The sequence below is a fragment of the Lagenorhynchus albirostris genome, chromosome 2, assembly GCF_949774975.1.
Source record: "Lagenorhynchus albirostris chromosome 2, mLagAlb1.1, whole genome shotgun sequence".
In the NCBI taxonomy this organism is placed as follows: domain Eukaryota; kingdom Metazoa; phylum Chordata; class Mammalia; order Artiodactyla; family Delphinidae; genus Lagenorhynchus; species Lagenorhynchus albirostris.
This window is the reverse complement of record NC_083096.1, coordinates 151996521-152021520: the sequence shown is the minus strand read 5'-3', so window position 1 is coordinate 152021520 and position 25000 is coordinate 151996521. Positions and strand designations below refer to the sequence as shown.

General features: G+C 36.5%; 1 protein-coding gene across 7 annotated transcripts in view; it reads right to left on the bottom strand.

Moving 5' to 3' along the window:
• Positions 1–25000, bottom strand: part of FOXJ3 (forkhead box J3) — a 130850-nt gene that overhangs the window by 65037 nt on the left and 40813 nt on the right. For 6 of the 7 annotated variants that reach the window (XM_060140358.1, XM_060140356.1, XM_060140360.1 and 3 more), the window contains exon 4: positions 16701–16775. In XM_060140358.1, the coding sequence (XP_059996341.1) occupies positions 16701–16775 (75 nt within the window). Of the gene's footprint in view, positions 1–13351; positions 13422–16700; positions 16776–25000 lie in introns of all 7 variants that reach the window. The other variant, XM_060140363.1, reaches the window with a different exon arrangement.

Below are 25000 nucleotides of genomic sequence, written 5' to 3'. Positions count from 1 at the left end.
CTTTAGCTATGGCAGTCCTAGACGGCACCTTCTTCCAATAGAAGGCTGTTTTGTCTACACTGAAAATCTATTGTTTACTGTCACCATCATAATGAATTATCTTAGCCAGAACTTCTACATAACTTGCTGCAGCTTCTGCATCAGCACTTGCTGCTTCACCTTGCACTTTGATGTTATAGAGACAGCTTTGTTCCTTAAACCTCACGAACCAATCTCTGCTAGCTTCAAACTTTTCTTCTGCAACTTCCTCACCACATTCAGCCTTCATATAACTGTAGAGAGTTAGGGCCTTGCTCTGGATTATGCTTTGGCTTAGGGGAATGTTGTAGCTGGTTTGATCTTCTATCCATACCACTACAACTTTCTCCATATCAGTAATTTCACTTTCTTATCATTTGTATGTTCAGTGGAGTAGGACTTTTAACTTCCTTCAAGAACTTTTCCTTTGCATTCACAACTTGGCTAAATGTTCAGCACAAGAGGCCTAGCTTTTGGTCTATCTCAGCTTTCGACATGCCTTCTTCACTAAGCTTAATCATTTTCAGCTTCTGATGTAAAGTGAGAGATGTGCAACTCTTCCTTTCACTTGAATACTTGGGGGCCACTGTAGGGTTATCAGCTGGCCTAACTTCAATATTGGTGTGTCTCAGGGAATAGGGAGGCCCAAGGAGAGGGAGAGAGAAATGCAGGAAAGTCCAGTAAGTGTAACAGTCAGGATACAAACAACATTTACCAATTAAACTTGCAGTCTTATGTGGGCATGGTTCATGGTACCCCAAACAAGAGTAACATCAAAGATCGCTGATCACAAATCACCATCACAATTATAACAATAATGAAAAAGCTTAAAATATTGCAAGAATTATCGAAATGTGACACAGAGACGTGAAGTGAGCAAATGCTGTTGGAAAAATGGTGCCCAACAGACTTGCTTAACATAGGGTTGCCACAAACCTTCAATTTATTAAAAATGCAGTATCTGCAAAGCACAATAAAATGATGTATGCCTATACAATACTTAAAAGGTCATGTGATATCCTGAAGAGATCATCTATTAACCCACAGACCTGGATTCAAATCCCAGATCTGGTTCGATAACCTCGGACAAGTTACAAAACCTTTGATCCACTTTCCTCATACCTCTTTCATAGAGTAATCATGACAATCAGCCCTAAGTGTACATCAGGAAAACTAGTCATCAGCATTTATTTACCACCTGTGTCCAATAGACACTTCTTGTTTATAGTTAAGTCACTTTGCAAATAATTTACAGAATAAATAACAAAAGGATTGTGGAAAAAAACCTTGTATGAGATATTTTAGTAGGAATTTAAACATATCAAACCCCCCCAAAAAAATAAACATAGCAAACCCAAACTTTCTATATTTTATATATATAATACATATTTAAAACAGTCAATTTTTCTGGTTTTGAAGGTATGTATATCAAATGGTCAGTATCTTTTGAATGTAAGTGCTTAAACTGTCGTGTATGAAACTAAAACATCTATCTTGTAAATACTGATTCCAGATTTCCAATCTCTAAAATGTTCTACTTTATTACTTGTGGGGTTTTTTCCCTTATATTTTGCTATCAAAAGGCAATGCTGATTCCAGATTAGAAATATATATTTAATAGATTCTAGCATATTATTACTTCTTGTTCTTCTTCTACTTTTCAAAATGCAATACATTTGTAATTTTTGATGGCTCAGAATTTTGTTGAAGGATGGCCATCTCTGCTCCATAACTGCAAAAAACATTTTCATATTTGGTTTATAAATCCCAAAAAGAATGATGAATCCAATTAATGTTTTCATTTCTATATCAGTTATTTCCTTGTAAGCACTTCTGTTTACACATCAGACTTCAGGATCTGTCCACTTATGAACCATATCAAGTGAATTTTGGTGCACAAACATCATAAAAGGTGAAAAATACTGTAACATGACTTCCTAGGGAAAAATGGGATGATTCAGATTCTAGTCACAAAGTACTGCATGATGAACACCTTCTTGTTGAATGACTAAATGGATGAGAATAGCAGGTATCTTTCTGTTCTTAGAAATATATCACTAACTCAGTATTTCTTGGGTTTGGGAAAACTAATCTATAATATCATCCACTCAATTTCACCATCATAATTAGAGTGTTGCTCTCTGTATTTATCTTCTGATTCTACTGATAACAGTAAACAATTTTCCTCTGTCAATTTTCATCTCTTTGCCATTTTGAGCAGAAAAAAAATACCTAAACTCTCAACTATGTTCAATGAAAACTAAAGGGGAAAAAAACAAAAAAAGACTAGACTTAAATGGCATCTACAGACTTTTATTACACCTTCTTGAAGGATGCTATACTTTGGGCAACACAATAAGAAAACTGAAGGATAATAGTGATAATTTCGTTACTTCATTGTCCTTCTAGGTCATTCAATCATTCTCCTATATTCTTGTTATTTTAGTGGTTGGGCATGATGGAGAAAAACTGATGGGTAATGATGAAATAATTCTTAAGATGATGATAAATTTTCTAATTGTGCTTTGGAAGACTTCTTATAAAGAATAAAAGTCATAAAGTAAAAATCTTAACAAATTAGAACCACTCAAAATACATACTCAAAAACGAAATTGGGTCCAACAGACCCTGATGATATACTATGGGTTAAATAAAATATATATGAAATATTCCCTCCTCCATTATTTGATCACATATTATTTTGTATTAATCTTCTAGTATTCTTTCTCATCTCCTACAATTTCTATCAAAGAGCATGCTAACATGCACATAAAAAGATGATCATCATCATCTGCCATCAGGGCAATGCAAATCAAGCCCATTATACAATGAGATACCACTTCACATCCTAGGATGGCTATAATAGAAAAGGCACACAATAAAAGGTGTTGGCAAGGATATGAAAAAACTGGAAGCCTCGTAATTGTTAGAGTAAACTGGTGCAGCCTCTTTAGAAAACAGTCGAGGCAGTACAAAAGATTAAACATATGACCCAACAATTCCACTCCTAGAGAAATGAAAACATGTCCAAGAGAAATGAAAACATTACGGCCCTACAAAACCTTATACACAAATAATCATAGCATTTTTCATAACAGCCCAAAGTGAAAACCACCCAAATGTCCATCAACTGATGAACAGATAAACAACTGTGATATACCCATACAATGAAATATCATTCAGTCATAAAAAAGGAATAAAATGCCGCTATATGCTACAACATAGATGACCCTGAAAGCCTTACATTAAATGAAAGAAGCCAGACACAGTAGGTCACATATTGTATGATTCCATTTATATAAAATGTCCAAAATATGCAAATCTATAGAGATGGAAAGTAAATTACTGGTTGCCAGAAGTTTGGAGGATGAGGGAGGGTACCTGGTAATGAGAAGTGGGTTTCTTTTTGGACTGATAAAATGAAAATGTCGGACTTCCCTGGTGGTGCAGTGGTTAAGAATCTGCCTGCCAATGCAGGGGACACGGGTTCGAGCCCTGGTCTGGGAAGATCCCACATGCCGCAGAGCAACTAAGTCCATGCACCACAACTATTGAGCATTCACTCTAGAGCCCACGAGCCACAACTACTGAGCCCACGCGTCACAACTACTGAAGCCCGCGCGCTCTAAGGGCCCACATGCCGCAACTACTGAGCCCGCGTGCCACAACTTCTGAGTCCGTGTGCTGCAACTACTGAAGCCCGCACACCTAGAGCCCGTGCTCCACAGCAAGAGAAGCCACTGCAATGAGAAGCCTGCACGACACAACGAAGAGCAGCCCCCCTCACCTCAACTAGGGAAAGCCCGTGCGCAGCAACGAAGACCCAACGCAGCCAATAAAGAAATTAACTAATTAATTAAAAATGAAATGTCCTGGAATTAGATAGTGGTGGTTGCACAACTTTGCAAATATACTGAAAACCACTGAATCACACACTTTTAAAGGGTAAATTTTAAGGTATGTGAATTATATCTCAATAAAAAATATTTTTTAATTAAGAAAAAAACTGGAATCAAGGAGCTCTAATCTAATATAGTGGTATACCCAACAGAGTCAAAAGTCACTTGTCACAAAGCAAAGTAGGTGGTAATGTCCATAAAGAATTCAAGTTTCTTGATTTCAAGCTGTTTCCTGGCTTTCCTTTGGACCACGTTAGTCTTGATAAAAGTTCTAAATAGTCATTAATGTCAGAGTAAGTCAAGCAGTTCACCCACCCAAAGAATAGGAACTCCAAAGTCTCTCAAATTCAAAGTATATGTGAGTTAATATTAAGAAGTGAAATAAATTATCTTGACCCCTGGCTTGCTGATCAAAAGAAAAGGTCTGAGTGAAAAGAAGCAAAGTGACAATTTCTAGAACATCTAAAGACCAGCCTTTAATTTAAAACAGCAAGAGAATTAATATACAATTAGAAAAGTTTCCTTAAGAAGAACAGAACAGCTACTTCTTAGTTAACTAGGAAAAGACATGTTTATTCTTGTGATAAACATGTATTAAACATCTGCTATGTATCAAATATTATGCTAGGTGCTACGGGCCTATGAAAATGAAAAAGACCCAATCCTTGTCAACGAAAAACTCACAACTGGGTGGAATAGATCAAAATACAGATAGCTACACCATTTAGGAGCTGTAACAGTGGTATATTCAAAGAACTATGGTAATAAAAGGAAGAAAGAGGTGAAAATAGGGAAGGAGGGAGGAAGGAAAGCAGGAATGGAGGAAGGGAAGGAGGAAGGAAAAAGGTGAAACAAAGAGAAAAAGGAAGGTTACCTCCTTTCAGAGTAATGCTGACACTTGAGCTGGGCATTAAACAATGAGTAAAATAGAAAGGAAGACTACCTAGATACAATGAAGAGTATGGGCAACAACATGAAGATATTTAACTGCATCATAAATCCAAAAACAATGGTGCAGTATAGCATCAATATAAAGTTCAGGGAGATGAAGCTGAGGGCTAGGGTTGAAAATGTGGCATTAGAGGTAGGTCTGTGTGTTTATTAGTGTACCACAGCTTAAGGCAGCAATGTTATAGATGGAGCAAAGGTAACAGAGATTAGAGGAAGGAGACAATTGGAGGTGACACAATAATCCATGCTATTTATCATTAAAATAATTGTTTTTTTAAATCTCATTTCTTCTAATTACTTTGTTTTCATATAAAAACCCAGAATCTCAAAACATCAGGGATGATGTAAGGAATCAGATGAAAGAATGGATTAGGTTCTAAACCCTATATAGATCAGGACACTACTACATACCTTCTTCTTATAAAAATCCACAGTGAAGCAGAAGCTCCTAGGCATGTCTCATGTCCACAAACTGGCTGGAGACAACACAGAAGCCCTAATGTTCCAGCATCAAAGCAAATGGTTAAACTCATTTCACCAATTTTCTCTTAACATACACAAAAAAGGATCAAATGGAAATTCTAGAAACAAAAAGTCCAATAATTCACCAGATGTGACAGAACAGAGTCAGAGAGCCAGAGATCTTGAAGCTAGATCAGTGAAAAGTACCCAATATAAGGAACAAAAAGGAAAAGAACAAAGGAAAATTAATAAAGCCAGAATGACCTATGAAACAATGTCAAATAGTCTATCATATTTTAATTGGACACTAAAAGCAAAGGAGAGAAAATGGGGCCATATTTTTTTTAAAAGAAATAATGACCAAAAATATCTCAAATTTGGATGAAAACCCCTTCTTATTGATCCTAGGTTAGCAAATTCCAAGCAGAATAAAGAAAACCACACTGAGGCACATCACAGACTGCTTAAATCTAAAGATAAAGAAAAAAATCTTGAACGCTATCAGAGGAGGTAGGACTGGGGAAGGGCATATTACATACAAGAAAATAAAAGTATATTATAAATGACAGCTGACTTTTCTCCAGAAATAATGGAGACCAAGGATGATGGAACATCTTCAAAGGTCTGAAAGATGGGGAAAACCCAAAAAACTCAATATTCCACACCCCCAAAAAATATGAGGATGAAATAAAGACCTTTGCAAGTAAACAAAAGCCTACAAAATGTGTTGCCTACAGTCCTGCACTACAAGAAATGCCAAAGGATGTTGTTAGGCTAAAGAGGAAAGATATCAGATTGAAATTTGGATTTATAGAAAAGAACATCAGAAAAGATAAAAAATTAGGAAAATATTTTAGTCAAAATAACTTCCTTAAAACACAACTAACCTTTTAAGGCAAATAAAACAAATCCTAAGGTGGGATTTATGATGCAAGGAGAAGTACAAGATATGACAACAGCACAAAGAAAAGGATGGGTAGATAAATGGAATTATACTGTTGTAGGGTTATTACGCTTGTGAAACGGATGGGAAGAGGCAAGTAGTAAGTGGTATGAAGTGTGAGGTGTAAAGTGAAAAGTGGTATAATATTACATCAAAATAGACTCTGATAAGTTAATAATACATACTGTTAAGCTCTAGAATGACTACTGAAAAATAAAGAAAAGGAGCATATAGCTAATAAGTCATTAGAGAAAATAAAACAGAATACTATATTTGATTAACCACAAAGGTTGCAAAAATGAAGCAACACAGAAACAAAAGGAAAAAAAAGAACAACCAAACCAATAATCATATTAAATACAGACTAAGCACTCCAATTAGAAGGCAGACTGTTACACTGAATTTAAGAAGGAAGAGTCAATGGCTACATGCTGTTTATAAGACACACACTTTAAATACAAAGACATTTATAGATTAAAAGCAAAATACTAGAGGGGCTTCCCTGGTGGCGCAGTGGTTGAGAGTCCGCCTGCCGATGCAGGAGACACGGGTTCGTGCCCCAGTCCGGGAGGATCCCACATGCCGCGGAGCCGCTGAGCCTGCGCGTCCGGAGCCTGTGCCCCGCAATGGGAGAGGCCACAACAGTGAGAGGCCCACGTACCGCAAAAAAAAAAAAAAAAAGCCAAATACTAGAAAAAAATATACCATGAAGTTGCACAAGAAAGCTTTAGTAGCTATATTAATATCAGACAAATAAAGTTTTAAGACAAAGAGTATTTGAAGAAATTAAGAAAAACATTTCATAAAGATAAAAGAACAATTCAACAGGAAGATTAAACACTCCATACATAAATATTAATTTGAAATGGATCACAGACCTAAATGTAAAAACTGAAACTATAAAACCTACAGAAGAAAACAGAGGAGAAAATATTTATGACCTTGGTTGATTTCCTGGACAAGACACACAAGTCGTTAATCATTAAATGAAAAATTAATAAATTAGACTTCATCAAATCTAAAACTTCTCTTTTTAAGACATTATTATGAAAACAAAAAGGCAAATCACATTTTGAAAAAATGTTTACACAATATAAATCCAAGAAAAGACATATCTAAAATATACATAAAAGTCTTACAACTCAGTAATAATGACAACCAAATTTTAAAAGAAAAAAATTGCAAAAGACTTTAAAAGAACTTTAAGAAGTGAAGATATACAAATGACAGATAAGCACATAAAAAAGATGCTCAAAATCAATGGTCATCAGGAAAGTTCAAAATAAAACCATTATGAGACACTACATCACATCCTCTAAAATGACTAAAATTAAAAAGATAGAGGGAACTCTACTCAGTACTCTGTAATAACCTATATGGGAAAAGAATCTTTAAAAAAGTGGATATATGTATATGTATAACTGATTCACTTTGCTGTATAGCAGAAACTAACACAACATTGGAAATCAACTATACTCCAATAAAAAGTAATTTAAAAAAAGATAGGTGATATCAACTGTCAGTCAGGATATGGAGCAACTGGAACTCACATGTCTTGCTACTGGGAATGTAAAATACACAACCACTTTGGAGAAAGATTTAGCAGTTTCTTATCAAGTTAATGTTCCATCTACCCTTTAACATAACAATCCTTCCATTATTCAAGAGAAACAAAAGCATATGTCCATAGAAAACTTGTATAAGAATTTCTTAGTAGCTTGTTCATAATAGCCCTAAACTGAAAACAACCCAAATGTCCACCAACAGATAAATGGACAAAAAATTGTGGTATAGACATACAATGGAATACTACTTAGCAATAATAAGAAACAACTGACATATGCAATAGCATCACAGACATTATGCTGAATGAAAGAAGACAGACACAGAGTATATACCAAATGATTCCATTTATGTGACATTCCATTATATGAGATTTACGTGAACTAATCTGTTATGGAAAAATCTACTATGGACTTAAAGATCACTATCTAAAACTGAGGCCTGAATACAACTTTGTTTTAAAGATTGAGATAATGCATGTAAAATAGCCCCCTTGGGCTTCCCTGGTGGCGCAGTGGTTGAGAGTCCGCCTGCCGATGCAGGGGACACGGGTTCGTGCCCCGGTCTGGGAAGATCCCACATGCCGCGGAGCAGCTGGGCCTGTGAGCCATGGCCACTGAGCCTGTGCGTCCGGAGCCTGTGCTCCGCAACGCGAGAGGCCACAACAGTGAGAGGCCCGTGTACGGCAAAAAAACAAAAAAAAAAATAGCCCCCTAGTCTGTAAAGCTATATACAAATGTAGGCATTATTATTAACTTACATCAACAATTCTGGTACAGCAAGTTAACGTCCTCCTGGAGAAGAAGGCAATGTCTTAGTCTGTAAAATCCCAAAGAAAGATCACAAACTAGAATTGTCCAGCTCTGAACACATCTTCCAAAACCGAATCACCTGCCAACTTCAAGATGTGTCAAAGATGAACAATGGACTTAAATGCCTTTATTTTCATCATTACAAAATATCACTTCAAATAAAGTACATTTTAATTATTCCAATAATTTCTGACTGAAATTTTATGTCAGTACAAAGCCCCCTGCTCTACTACACACTGATATGACCTTTCTTTAACAGCTCTTAGATTAGAAACAGCCTAATAAAAATGCCATTATCTGATTAAATATAAATAAACCCAAGAAGTTAATATTAATTTCATATTCCTGGGGAAAGCAGTCCCTGTCATAAATAGCCTAGCCATTCCAAATGGCTAAATCTGTGAATTTTATGTTTTAACTAACTATATTATCATGTATATATGCTCATTGGTAAAGTGAATCATCACAGACTATTCTCTGCTCTCAGTGCACACCGTATCAAGAGCCTCAGACATAGTACTGGATCCCTTTTGCCCCTGACTTCTTTGGCTTCAGACCATGTGTCTCAATGTTTTTTCTCTCTCAGTTTAGATACGGCAATCCAATTTTATAGGTTTTTTTTTTTTTTTTTTTTTACCCTCCATCATCTTAGGGTGCTGCTCCTGGGTAGCTGCCCACAACTCCAAGGTACAGCATTTGCATGCACCATATAGACAGAGTGAACATCCTTCCCGGTTTTAGTTTTGGTTTATACCTATTGCCTATACATAATTGAGAAAAATGTCTTTTTATTCTCAGAAGTTTCTAGTTTGGGCAACAGGTTAATAATCACTCTACTCAGACCACAAAAATAGGCTACCAACAGTCAATACACAGTAGGCACTCAAAGGCAGGTAGCTTGGGTGGCTAACTGGCTGAATGAATGTATGGACAAAAACTATTCCAGGGCTTCCCTGGTGGTGCAGTGGTTGAGAGTCCGCCTGCCGATGCAGGGGACACGCGTTCGTGCCCCGGTCTGGGAAGATCCCACGTGCCGCGGAGCGGCTGGGCCCGTGAGCCATGGCCGCTGAGCCTGCGCGTCCGGAGCCTGTGCTCTGCAACGGGAGAGGCCACAACAGTGAGAGGCCCGCGTAATGCAAAAAAAAATAAAAAATAAATAAAAAAAAACTATTCCAATGCCAGCTCAGGTCTCTGGAACATTCTTGTTGAACAAATACAGTCTTTTATTACTTTTACATTGATTATCAAATTAATCTAAGTGTTGCCCAGAAAAGATTATTAAGGAACTCACTCTTAATCAATGGATTAAAAATACTATGTAAGAGTGAAGTAAGTCAGAAAGAGAAAAACAAATACCGTATGTTAACACATATATATGGAATCTAAAAAAAAAAAAAAAAAGGTTCTGAAGAACCTAGGGGCAGGACAGGAATAAAGACTCAGACGTAGAGAATGGACTTGAGGACATGGGGAGGGCGCAGGGTAAGCTGAGATGAAGTGAGAGAGTGGTATGGACATATATACACTACCAAATGGAAAATAGCTAGCTAGTGCGAAGTAGCCACATAGCACAGGGAGATCAGCTCGGTGCTTTGTGACCACCTAGAGGGGTGGGATAGGGAGGGTGGGAGGGAGACGCAAGAGGGAGGGGATATGGGGATATATGTATACATATAGCTGATTCACTCTGTTATACAGCAGAAACTAACACAACACTGTAAAGCAATTATACTCCAATAAAGATGTTAAAAAAATGAATAATATGTAATTAGTATACTGATTGTAGTATAGTAAATGGTTTCTCTAAATGTTAAGGATACTTAAAAACAGTATATTCTATTAAGCAATTAATAGTTGGCCACATTTTGTTTTTAAATCATCAGTGCCTTAACCTAATCTTTTTAGAAATTATTTAAGTTGAAGATAAATAAGGTTTTACTACATCACAACATATTTCCAAGAGACAGACAGCTCACCTATATTTACTATATAACTCATATAATATTTACTATAACTCACATATGATAGATAGTATGACTTGTATGTTACTAGTTTAGGTTAATTCACCACTGTCTTGTATCTCAGTATTTATCAAATTAACTATTGAATCTAAGCCTAAAAGAAAAAAACTTGATGCTCAAATGAACTTATGACTGGCAACAACCCACATGCTCTTCAAATGGTGACTAAACTGGTAAATCCATAAGATGAACTATATGAAATAAAATGGAACTGCTGATACTAACAGCACAGATGGATCTTAAATGCATTATGCTAAGCGAAAGAAGTCAGACTCAAAAGGCCACCTACTGTATGAGACCCACTTATACGAATTTCTGGAAAAGGCAAAATTATAAGAACAAAAAATAGATCAGTGGTTGCCAGGACTTGGAGTGGGAGCAGGGGGGCACTGACTACCAAGGGGCAATACTGTTCTGTATCTTGACCATGGTGATGCTCACACTGTATGCACTGGTCAAACTACTAGAATTACACGCCAAAGAGTAAATTTTACCATGTATAATTTTTTAAAAAACTAATCTGAGGGCAAAAAAATTATTTTTTAAAAAGCAGTTTAGATCTGGAAAAGAAAAAAGGCCAACAGCAACAAACTGTTATTTCCCACCCTTAAGAACAGAGACTACTGCATGTGCAAGTAAAAGGCAGCTCTAACTAAACTGCTTTGACTAACAGTGTATTGTCAGGGTCTGTGCCAGCACTACTTTCTGTTTCTGCCGTGTTGTCTCTCTGAATCAGACCCTCATCTCTTATCTAACCCAATTTTTCAAATCCTCTCTGAATGCCTCTCTCAATGCTTAGTCTGGGTTTTCTAACCCTGGTTTGTCTAACTGACCGCCTTACATTCATAATCCACTTCTGCCTTAACATGCACTCTTGGCATCAACCCATTTCTTCACTCTTGACCTCATGTTAGTACTTACATTAATTCCCTTAATTCCTGATTCCATCTCAACTTTGTTCTGATGGGTTGCTCTTGATCATGTCCTCTTCTCAGCCTTCAAAAGGGAGTTCTTACCTATCATGAGTTAAAACTAATAATAATAATTTCTGCTCTCCTTGAAGTGCTTTAGAAGTGGCAAACTCTAAAGCCTCCCTTGGGAACCCTATGAGTGTTTTTTCACTCCAATAATATGATGTACTTATTTCTGTCCAACAGAACTCTTGCCTATCTTTAAGTTCTACTTCCTGCTTGGTTTTATTCAAAGACACAGATAAGACATCAACTTCTTCCTTACAAAAATCATACATCTACTTTAAGACTATTATTAAACTTAATACTATCTTCCTTCTTCAAGGTACATACCTATGATTCCTGCAACACTGTTTATCACTTAATGCTATATCTTATGTTCTCTCAAACCTCTCCAGTCTTTCTACAACCCTTTACAAATGAAATGACCAAAACAGGATACTAACAAATAACAGACAATTGACAAATAAATACAACACAATACTAACATGGCCAAAAAAGAATACCCTTTGAACAAAAGCAATCAGTCAACTATGTTATGGTCTCTTACATTATGACAGAGGGCAGGAGTAGAAAATAATCACAATCTCAGAACTTCCAAAAGTTAATTCTCTAGCAGTGAGCTGCTGTCTCCTCACAAACCAGGAGACCCCCGATCTCCACAGCCATTGAGCACTTACAACCTCCCCACCCCAGGGAAGAAAAAGCATCCAAAAAACAAAAACCTCTTCTTCCTATGAATTCACTGTAGTTATCTCTCCCAGGCCAGGCAGGGGGCCTTCAGGGGGTCTTAAACTTCTTAGCTATCATCTCATTTCTCTTAGAGCCCAATTGCTGCTATTTAATTATGCAATTGTTAAAACTACTTCTTATAATCTTTTATTTCCTTTAAAGTCAAAGTATCATTTTCCTGAGCCAGAGAAGAGGGAACAAGGTTGAGAAAAGATTAAGCTGGAAAGCAAAAAAGAGAACTCTAGTTTTTTAGAAAACTGAATTTAGCTGATAGGATTTGTCTTTCCATAATGTGAGCAAAATACTTACCTTGAAGATAATTAAGAGGCATTTGTGAATTCCAGAATAAGAAGGCTTTTACCAAAAAAATTAGATCAAAAAACCAGACAAAAATACAAAAAACAAAGCTAATGATAAGAGGAGAGATAAGAGACAGAATTAAAAAACAAAAAAACAAAACAAACAAACAAAAAAACAGACTGCAGGATACAGAAACAGGGCTATAATCAAGGGAAAAGAAAACAGAAATCTATCCCCAAAAAAGCAGCAGAGCTATGGATGCAAAATGTAATTTCATTTTGGGTTTCTTTTTAAAGAAAGCAATAATGTAGCTGTTTGTATTTAGTTTCAGGGAACTGAGAAAAATGGATTTCAGACCATCAATGTACATGGGAGAGTATCAAATATTAAGGGCTTTTATGACAAAAGCTTCTAGAAAATAAAGGATTGAGTCAGGAATAAATAATCATATAAAAGCACCTGTAATTAAACAATACTTTTCAAGTTGAAGTTGGCTTCTACACTTCTCCTGATAACACACTGAACAGAGTTATACCATAAAAGTATAGGGAAGAAGAAGCTGTATGAGCTACTTCTAACTCTACCTCTTGGACCCATCTGGATCATGGCAGCAGGTAGCAAAATCCTAAGGGGTTAAAGTACACCCATCACCCAAGACCAAAAACTACTCCCACCCCACCTTGGCTCAATGGTTTTCTCCCACTGTGGTGAGGGTGGTTTTGGAAAAGCTCCTCAAATGCCAGGAAACACTGTAATACAAAAAGAAAAAACAATTCATAAGTACCAAAACTTAACTAACATTTTGGCTTCCCTTTCAAGGAAAACTGGTATAGTGGAAAAAACACCAGTCTAGGAACCAAGAAACCAAGTGTATTCTGCTTGTTGGGCACTCATTCTAAGATGTTTGTGGTACTCCAGGGGATTTGGTGGGGAGGGCACCACTCACTCACTCACTGCTAAGGGTTACTAAACTAGTAGAATATATGCCAGAAGCTCCTGATGGCCATCTCTGTCACGAATTGGGCTGAAAATGAAGCCATCAGAGAAGCTAGCAGGACTAAGGGATGTAAAGAGACATCTCCGGTGATACAACTGAAGAATCCTCTCCAGTTCCAGCCCTTCCTGCAGATATTTTCTCCCTTAAGTTAGTCTGTAATAGGTTTCTGTGACTTGCAAGTAAGTCTGGCCAATACACTTGGGTTCTAATTCCACACTGAACTTGGGCAAGTCATTCCTCATTTACTGGCCTTACTTAGTTCCTCGTCTATAAAATGGGCCAGATCTGAGGTTTTCAAAACTTTTTTTAAGCAATAGAACTTTTTTAAACAAAAATCTTATTTTGATATCAAAAACTAAAATGATTTTATTCATATAAATGTATTTTATAAGATCAGATTTACAACATTTACTTCTGACCAAAATTAATAAGAACAATGGGTATTTAAATCTCACCTTGAGACTGAAAATAAAGATGACTGTTAGTAGAAATGTATTATCAAATGTATGATATTTATCACATCAGTGATAAATGTATGATACTTATCATATCAAATGTATATTTACTATAATCACCAAAGTCAATGAGAACAATGATGTGTTTTGATAAAAATGAAACTTTAAAATTAAAGACTAATGGTAAAAGTTGAAAGCTTTTATTAACCTCCCAGGATTCAATTTATTTCTGTACTGTTTTGGTTGCATAGGAGTAAGACAACCCTGATTCAAAATGAATAGTTGCAAAGAATAACATGGTATTACTTATTCACCTGCCTTACCCCATGATATTATTTAATTAAAGGTAGAAAAAGCTTTTAAGTTCTGCACAAAAAAAAACCTAACAGCACAAGATTTTTAAAATAGATACCCAATTGGTTAAAATTTAGTACATAATATAGTTCAGCATTCATGGGTGTTGTTTTTTTCTTTTTTAATGATTTTAACCTCATTTAAAAATCAAATCTGAATCAAATGTTTACAGATTCCAATTAGTATCTTCACAGAACTCTAATAAAACAGCTAATCTCTAAACTCGTTTAAGAAGATTTTTAGTCAGATTCACATACACTCACTACCCATCAGAAATTGTAATGAAGCAAATATAAAAAGTTATAATTCCTCTTTTTTTTATAATAAGCCTGCTTTAAAGGAAAGAAAAATTTCACCAATTCCTATTCACAATCTTAGAGAGTTATGAATACAGACAAATAATAAACTGGGTCAAACAAGACTATTACAATAATCTATTCAATCTTATTGAGAACCAACTTGATGGGGCAGATCATAGAAGGTGCTATAAAACATTCATCATGTAAGAGTGCCTGCTTTACAATTGAGATGAATAACTCTCCATGCCCAACCTCAAGAAGTTAACAGTCTAGCAGAGGATACAATACAGCTGACCTTGAACAACACAGGTTTGAACTGCACGGGTCCACTCATACATGGATTTTTTTCAACATTAAATACTACAATTGCAGTTGGTTGCATCTGGAGATGTAGAACTGTGGATTCGCAGAAACCGTTTATACCAAGGGCTGACTATAAATTATACTTGGGATTTTCGACTGTGCAGAGGGTCAGTGCCTTTAACCCACGCATTGTTCAAGGGTGAACTTTACGTTCATTCACTCATTCAACAAGAGTGTCTCCTCAGTGCCACCAGCCACTGTGCAAGAAACAGGGGCTAAAAAGTGAACAATACACATACTGTCCCTACCCTCTTAAGTTCAGACTTTAACCTAAAGGCAATAGATAACCAATGAAGATTTTAAACAAAGAGCCCATATGATTAGGTTAACCTTTCTGAAAGATGGCTGGCTACTATAAACTGGAGATACTAAGCCCCAGGATAGAGAAACCAGTTAGGAACTACTACGATGCTGACAAAGTAACGGGAACTCAAAAGATGGAACAACAAACTCAGCTGAAGTATGTGAAAACAAAAAAACTTCAGAGGGTAATGTTGCAGCTCAATCTTAAAAAACAAGGAGTATGCAGACAAGTAGAGGGAGTTTGTGCAATAAGAGAAAACCATAGGAAAGGCATGTCTGGGAAACCTCAAGTATCGATAGTTCCTCACAGTGAGTCTTGAATGAGGTAAAATCATTGCTAGAAAGGCAGATTAAGGAAAAGATAGTAAAGGATATTTTATAACAAAGAAACATCTCCAGGACACTGGGGAGTGCTTTTAAGCAGGGTGATAACATGACCAGGCTTACATTTTAGAAAAATTCTTCCAGGGACAGTAGCCTGAAGAAGATGACAAGAAGTCTAACCATCCAAAAAAGAATGCGTGCTTGACAACAGATAATCTATCTCAAAGTCTTAATCTAACTAACAATTTATCATGACAACCAAATATGGTCCAAGCAAGTACTCTGAGCTTTAGAAACCAAGCAACTAGTACCAAGTTCAGGCCACATGTATTTGACATGGCTTTGAAACCAAAAAAAAGGGACATTTCTGCAGATAAAATACTAAAAATGTAACAATGGCAAAAGATAAATGGAATGAAGAGGAAAAAACAGCAACTAAGAAAACAAGGATATAACGGAGAAAATTTTACTTCAGGGTAAGAGTTACTTCCACTTGTCAATTACATACAGATTCTCTTCTTCTATGTAATAATAAATTGTGGTTTCAACAAGCAATTCAAAAGCCAAATTTAACTTAATGCATAACACTTAAGAAAATAACCAAACAAAAACTAGATTAGAAACAGCAAACTATAACAGAGGGCCAGCTCTATACTAGCTAGCTAGCTTCTCACTGCTTAAAAAGAAATCTCTCCCTGCCTGGCTGGTCCTTGAAGCATATCAACTAAAAGGGTAAGGTGAGGTGGAATAGGGCAGGGTGGGTAAAGGAGGACTTGCTCTTTCACAAAGGTTCCTTATCAATGAACTAGACGAGTTCCTAAATGCTTTCATTCCAATTCTCTTTCTTTATATAACAAATATAACTCAGATTCAAACATGCCAACAGATACAACGAAGAATCCAATTATTTTATCTTAAGAAAATGAATCCTACCTTTCCGGGGTCATCCTTGGATCGAGGCACTTTAAGGAAACACTTGTTCAGCGACAGATTATGTCGTATGGAATTCTGAAATTTAAAAAGAAAGAAAAGCCATAAGGTCATTGGAATCCAAAAACCAAAACCCCCTTTAGAAACAATCAGAAACCTAAATATCTCTATGCACTGGAATACAATTACAAATGGAATAAGTTTTTTAAATGAGCTTCAAATTTAAACCTTTCTGATTTTCAAATTATGAATGCTACAAAGGGGAGTAGTTATTGGAAAAGACAGTTTCTAGTGCATTTTGCAAAACTCCAAATAATGGACTATATGTCCCATTTTAAATGTTTAGTAAGACCTTTCAATGATGCAGGAAGATGTCTGTGATTAACGTTAAATACCAAATATAAAATTGTATGCATATTATGATTTTAACTGTGATATATATATTTATTAGCTAATTTATTTATTCTTGGAAACAAGCCATAATGCAAAATGCTAAGAGTTATTCTACATGGAATTATAAGTGATGATTATTTTCCTCCATTCACTTTTCTGCAATGTTCAAATGATTTACAAGGCACATGTGTTACCACTTTTTAATGAGTTTAAAAAGTTATAAACAAAAAAATGTCACTGCTCCATTACAAGAGTACATAAAAACCAATTAGGTTCTCACTACAATATTTAAGAAAGAAAACCACATGGGAAGACACTGACTAGAGAAGCCAGCAAGAACATGTAGGTTCCTCAATGTAGCAAGAAGAATAAACAACTTGGATGGAAGGAAAACGCACTTAGAGACCTGGAGAATCTGTGAAACAGGAAATCTTTCATGAATAAACAGGACTATGCCACAACTTTTACAGAAAATACCCAAAGGCCATTTCTTCTTAATTAAATGCTCTAAAATCCATTTCATAATTTTGTTTGTTCCAAAATGGCCAGGTATCTGGTGGAGGGGCTCCAATTGCATTTAGCCACTACTTAGAATTGGATGTTGGGCAGAGGGTTATTTTTTGGCATAATGCCATTTTATTTTTAATATAAAATTCGGAACTCTAACAATGCCTACATTAAAACTTGCCTCTCATGAGGCAATATTGGGATTAAAGAAGTTTTTAAAAGATGACCAGAGAATGTAAATTCAAGCCTATCTTATTACCAAACATCAATTAAAACTTATGAATGGGAGTTCCACCTCTACCTGGAATGTAAACAGCTACAAAGACTGATGATCCCTCCCAAACAATGAGAAACCAATGGGTAAGCCAAAAAAAAAGTCTATTTTTAAGCCACATCAGAGAGCTGAGGTTGCAAAGCAGCCCAACAAATAAAATTCCTAAGAGGGATAAGCCCATTCAAGGAGAAAGGGGACAAACTGTCTCACTTTTCGGCAGAATATGGGAGAAAGAGATGGCCACCATCCAAGCACCCAAGAAATTAGCTAAAATTTGAAAGGCCAAGCATGGTATCAGTTTAAAGTAGCAAGGATCCCAGACACAAGGGAAATTTCCACTCACTCTCAAGCTCAGAAGAAGCTCTTGGACCTTCACCGTATGCTCACAAGAAAGATTGGGGGCAGGAAAGGAAAACAGAGAAAGTCTCCTTTGTGGCATAAGCAGGAAGGAGGTAACTGATGGCCACGAGGGGGAAAAAAGCCACACCACCTTCTACAGATCTTACAAAGCAAAAAACTTAAGTTTGAGGTAGAGGTAACAAAACTTCCCACCCACAGGGCTCTGGCAAAGATTACTTCTGAGGAAAGAATGGAAACAAAGCCCTTCTGCCTCTAGGGAGGGATAGGAAACACCTTCCCAGGATACAGGCAAAGACCTGCTGATGGAGGAAGCAAAATCCTTTTACCTATGAGACAAGTGTCAGAAACTACCCAGGGGCCAGTATCCTACACCAATACACCATGCTGAGGTGGAGGGTGACTGTAGCTGGGAAAGGGACAGGAAACTCCCACGCAAAGGTAACTGGATAAGCAAGGATAACTAACCTGGCTGAGGGAAAAAAAAAACACTGAAAAAGCCCCACCCCCAAGTCCAACGGCCTGAATAAGACTAAGGCTGGATCAAGACACCCCACCCCCCACCAAAAAAAAAAAAACACCAGCCCCTACCACAAGCCCAGCAGTGAATAACAAGTAGTGACAGCCTTCAGAGAGAGGAGGGGCAGGAGCATGGACAGAGACCCCTATCTGTAGCAAGGTGGGCAGAGACAACTAAACCTAAAGAGAAAACAGGAAAACTGAGAAAACCCTACAGCACCCAAGCCTCCCACTCCAAGCACAAGGTAACAAGAGTCTACTGCAGGAGGAATGTAAAGTCTGTGGTATACTAAAGGCAAAGGTACCAACAACAAAACCCAAATCCAGCTCAACTACTGATGAGTGTAATTCGACTCCCCACACAAATGGCCTGTGAAAAAAGATGCTTGTCCATTTACAGGTACAAATAGCATTTACTTCTATCTCTACCATTCTTCTACACATGTAGCTGGAACTCAATCAAAAACTGCAAGACACATGGAAAAGCAAGAAAAAAGAAAAAAGCCCATTGTCAAGAGATACAGTAATCAACAAAACCCAACTGAGAGATGACGCTATCAGACAAGAACTTTTAAAAAGCTATGACTAATATGTTCAGGCACCAAGTAGAAAAAAGTGCACAACTTGCATAAAGAGATGGGGAATTTCAACAGAGATGTGTAAGCTATAAGAAAGAGTCAAATGTCAATGATAGAAATAAAAAACATGATAAAAGATAAAGGATTCCCTAGATGGTTCATCAGTAGACTGGACCCAATTAGGGAAAGGCTCAGGTTATCTTGAGGCTAGATCAATAGAAATTATCCAAAATAACACACATGCACGTAGGCATGCACATATACACAGATACAAAAAAAAAAAAGATCATCCAAGAACTGTGGAACAATACATGTAATCAGAGTCCCAGAAGGAGAAATGGAAAAGAATAGGGTAGAAGAAAAATTTGAAGATGTAACAGACAAGAATCATCCAAAAGTCATGCAGGACATCAAATCACAGATGCAAGAATTTCAGAGAACACCAAGCAGAAGGAATTAAAAATCCACACAACTATATTCATTATAGCCCAAAAGCTGAAAATCAAAATGAAGAGAATATCTTGAAGGGCAGCAAGAGAAAAAAAGAAAGATTATGTACAGAGAAATAAAGATTAGAATTACAGTGATGTCTCAAAAACCATGCAAGTTAGAAGACAACAAAGTGACATCTTTAAAACACTAAGAGAAAAAAAAGTCAATTCTATATGCAGTAAAAATATCTCTCAAAAATGAAGGCAAAATAAAGACTTCTAGACAAACAAAAGCTGAAAGAAGTCATTTCTTGTACCGCCAGTTGGCTGGCAATATTGGAAGGAAGTTCTTCAGGCAGAAGTATGATACCAAATGGAAACCTGGATCTACAAAAAGAAATAAAGAGTTCCAGAAACTGTGAAAATGAAAGCAAATTTTAAAAATCACTTTTTCTTATCTGTAATGCCTTTAAAAGATAACTGTCTAAAGCAAATATAACAATTATTTATGAGATTTATAACATGTAAAAGTAAAATGTACAATAACAATAACACAAAGGTTGGCTCAGGGGAATTAGAAGTACAGCTGACCCATGAACAACACGGGTTTGAATTATATGGGTCCACTTATATGCGGACTTTTCCAATAAATACATACTACAGTACTATACAATCCAAGGTTGGCTGAATCCACAGATGAGGAACCATGGATATGGGGGGCCAATTGTAAAGTTATACATTCGACTGTGCAGGGGTTAGTGCCCCCTTAGTCCCCGGGTTGTTCAAGGGTCAACTGTATAAGGTTTATAAAGTTCTTACACTATACATAAAATGGTATAATGAAGGTAGGGTGGGATAAGTTAAAGAGGTGGGTGGTAAACCCTAGAGTAATCACATCTTAAAACAAAATTTAGGAAGAGGTATAACTAATAAAATAATAGTGAAGATAAAATGAAATCATAAACAATACTCCAAATCCAAAAGAAGACAAGGAAAAGAAGGAACTAATCAGAAAAATTACCCATCTAAAAAGTTCAAGATGGGAAAAAACCAAAATCAAGATGGTCAGAAGAAGAAATCAAAATGGTCATGTTTTCTAAATGGCTTCACAGTGGAAGAACACATCTCTACTTTGATCTTCCTCCTCTACAAAAAGCTTAAAAGCTGGAAATCTTCAAGACTCTGACACTGTCCTTTTTTCACTTCTACATTTGCTGCCTAGGCAATCTCATCTACAGCCATGGCTTCAATAACCATCTGTGACCTTTCTCCTGAGTTAACACATACTTTCAACAATCTACTAGACATCTCCAGAAACACCTCCAACTCAACATGTTTAAAACTAAACTCAATCTTTATTCTCAGTGTGGTCTTCTGCCAGTTTTCCCTTCTCTATTTAAAGACAGTTATTCATATAACTGTTCCAATCAGAAACCTGTAAGACCTCCTTAACTCCTCCCTCCTTCTCACCATCTAAAACAAATCTGTCACCAAATCTTGTAGGTCTACCTTCAATCTACCTACTTTATCCATCTCTTCTGTTACTACCTCAGTCCAGGACACCAGTCTCACCAAAACTAGTACAACAGCTTCCTAACTGGTGTCCACCCTCTACCTTCCTCTCTTTACCCCTCCTCCACCATTCTCTACCCAACAGGCAGTTACCTCTTCACAAGGCAAATCTGACATTACTGTTTCAATTAAAACCTTTCAGTAACTTCTCATTGCACTTAGGATAAAACCTAAAATCCTTAAAGCCTCCACAAGACTCTTCATAATCTCACCCTATCCTGCTGTCATACTCTCTATACTAACCCCCTCCAATGGTCTCTCTCACCTCTAGGCTTTCTATTTATTGCTCCCCCTGCAAAAGTTACTGCTGCCAGCCTTCCTCCATCCCTTTCACCCAACTGAGTCTACTTAACTTTCAATTCATTCTTGGTTTAAACATTAGTTCTTTAAGGAAGTCCTTTCTGACTTTCATAAATTATTAGCTTAGGCCAAGTGTGGATTTCTCACCACACAGTTATTTGTTTAATGGTCTTCCTCCTCCATACTGTATTCTATATCAAAATATAAGTAGGCTCCATAAGGGTAGGGATCTTGTCTACCAACTCAGAACCTAGAATATAATGCTTTTCATATGGGAATCACAAATCTGTTGGAAAAAATGCCAAAAGCATATTTAGAAAATAAAAACACCTGGAGAGATATGAGAGCCAACACATGTATTTACAACACACAATGAAGAAAAGAGATGACTTCAGACCTCACAACTTGGGGAGACACTACCTCTAACAACCCTAAGAAAAGAAGTTGGGAGAGCAGAGGTAGAGATAACTAGGATGGCAGAGAGTAAGCTGGAGGAAAATGGCCCGGGTTAAATAACTGATAATGGTATATTGCTTGGCCTTGAAAACCCAGCTTCAAAAGTAGTTTCTCAAAAGTACAGTCTACTTACACCAGAATCACTTGAGATGAATTTTAATGCAGATTCCTAGGTTCTAAGATGACTAATTCAAAATCTCTGGAGTTGTGACCCAGGAATCTGAATTTAAAAGCACTCTCACTGATTTTTATTTTCACTTGAGTTTAAACTGGCATCTCTCATTCAAATCAACCACCACATTCCCACCTTTACTTCTCTTCTCCCACTGTGAGAGCCCTGACTCCCCAAAACACTAATATACGTACTCATTTGTTCTATCCTACCATGCACATAAGATTGTTTCAGAATTGCTCCCAACTCCCAACTTCTTTTCTTGTGGTCACACAAGGTACAGACTGCCTCTAGCAAATTACCACTACCAAAGACAAATCTACTAAATGAAGTCCATGATTCTTTTGTAATTCTTTTCAACCTTGGTATGCTCTTTTCAAAACTTCTTGAATTTTTCTGTGCGATTATGTTATACATTTGATATAAGGCTTATTTATTTCTACTTATATTCAGTTTTAAGGTTTTCTTTTTTCATCCTTTTTGATTCCCTTATATTTTTTTGGATGTGTAAAACACTTAGATGTTTCAAAACTCAAAACTATATAAAAAGGTACACTCACAATCTTATTCCCTTCCTTATCTCTTCTACCTCAGTTCCGTCCATCCCTATAGGTAACTATGTTTACTATATTTCTAGTTTATTATTCCTAACTTTCTTTTTACAACAATAAGCAAACACATAATATATTCTTATTTCTCTTTTTTCTTCACATAGAAAAGTAGAATACACCCCCACATGCCCATACCACACTCTTTTATATTTTTCTTTTTATTACTCTAAATTCCAATAACTTAATAGGTTAATTTTCTTTAGTAAGGTGAACAGCATAAAAAAAATTCCTTTTCCTCTAGTTCAGATTACAAAATCATTCAATTATGGAAATTCAAAGAGTTTTTATAACTCTTATGGACTATTCAAAGAATTGTTTTTAATATGTAATCTCCCTTCAATGCCCTGGCACAAAATGAAAGGGAGTTCATCTAAATATTAAAATTCTATTTGAATCCTTTTAAGCGACCATGACAACATTTTCTCCTCTGGGTGGCTTTAGTTGGCTCTACATTTCTGGAAAGGTGGTTGACAACTGCTTTAGGATCTTTCTTCCATCCTCTCTTCAAACAACACAAGCTAATTTCACAAGTTCTATATGACCTTCCATTTTCACCTAACCCATCCCTTCCATACCTGAAGGAGAAACAGTAAGCAGCAAGTTGTACAAGTAATGCTAAACAAATCTTAGGACAGTGAATGGGAACTAAAACATGAAAACAGAGATAGGACCTGAACAAAGGAGAAGATAAACCACTTTCCATTTGTCTCCATGTGAGATGTTCAAAATATTTCTATGTTTACAAAAATAAAATTTAAAGTAATCATGGCAAGTTCTAGGCTCCTGAAATTGGGTGGAAGAAACTTTTTTAAAAGAATAATTATGAAACCGCAATCCCCAGGAATATTCAAGGTCTGCCTAAAGCAACAGACTGGACCAGATAATCTCCCTGGCGTATCTTTTAGTTCTAAAAAGCAACATTATCCTTCTCAACCTATTCCCATTTTTCGCTTTCCATCCTTCCTTCTTCACTACATCCAAACCATGTATCTTCCAGATGAAACTGTATCACTACTTCTAAACCAGTTTCAGACCATAACTTGGGGTGGCCAGCAGCAAGAAATCCAGCAGACTGAATCTGGCAGTCTCAAGGTGGACTCAGATGAAACAAGATCCCTGAACAAAGATCTGTAAGTTCTATAATAGAGTTATTAATAAAACATATGGAAACACAAAAGATTAATTCTACAGGGAAAAGAGAGATTACATATGAGCTTAAAGAATAAACAGAATAATGCCAACTGGACAAAGGGCAAGAGAAAGTCCAAGGACAAGTAAGAGAAAAACAAAAGCAAGAAAAATCAAAATATTTATTTCTAGGACAACTAATAGGCTGGAATATGTAGAAGAAACAGTACATGAGAGGGAACTAGCAAAAATTAAAGCTAGGAAAGAAAGCTGGGACCAGGATTCTGGCCTTCATTCAAGCTGCATTTACTGAGGCTTACTAAATGGAAGTACTGTGCTAGTGCATGGAATAGAGGAAAAGATACCAAAAAAATCCCTTCCCATAAGGTACTTGATTATCTGGCATGATATACAGCACACATCACGGGTGCAGAGTAATTCAGTAAATGCCTTTAATAAGTATATCCAAACAAAAAAGACAAAGGTGTTGAGACATGAAAGCTTAAGAGAAACAAGTGGAACTACCAGCTGATGGCAGACCTAAAGCCCTGTAAGTCCCCTTCTTCCACATGCACACACACAAATACACACACCCCACACCGCACACAACTGGATAACTCCTACATAAGAATATGAATGTAAAATGTGCAGATACAAAAGAAAACTGAATTATTTGTCATATAACATAGATTAGGTAGGTAACTAATCTGAAGGTTCCTCAAAAAGCTTCGATGAGGAGCTAAGCCTTCTTTAAGAAGTAGCTGATTCTAGAGCTGAGGCAGGAAAGGTACGAGATGAGCCTGGAACATCTTGTGGTGCCAGAAAGTTAAGAAGTGGTAAATAAACAAAAGAACTCTACCGTATCAAAGGGCACAGGGGCCAACCTGTAAGAGCTCCCAATGCAAAAGCAGCAAAAATCTGAGCAACAAATAACGACAGCACAAAAAATAAAATAAATATCCATGAGTGCATACTATTACAAATATACGATTGAATAAATAAATA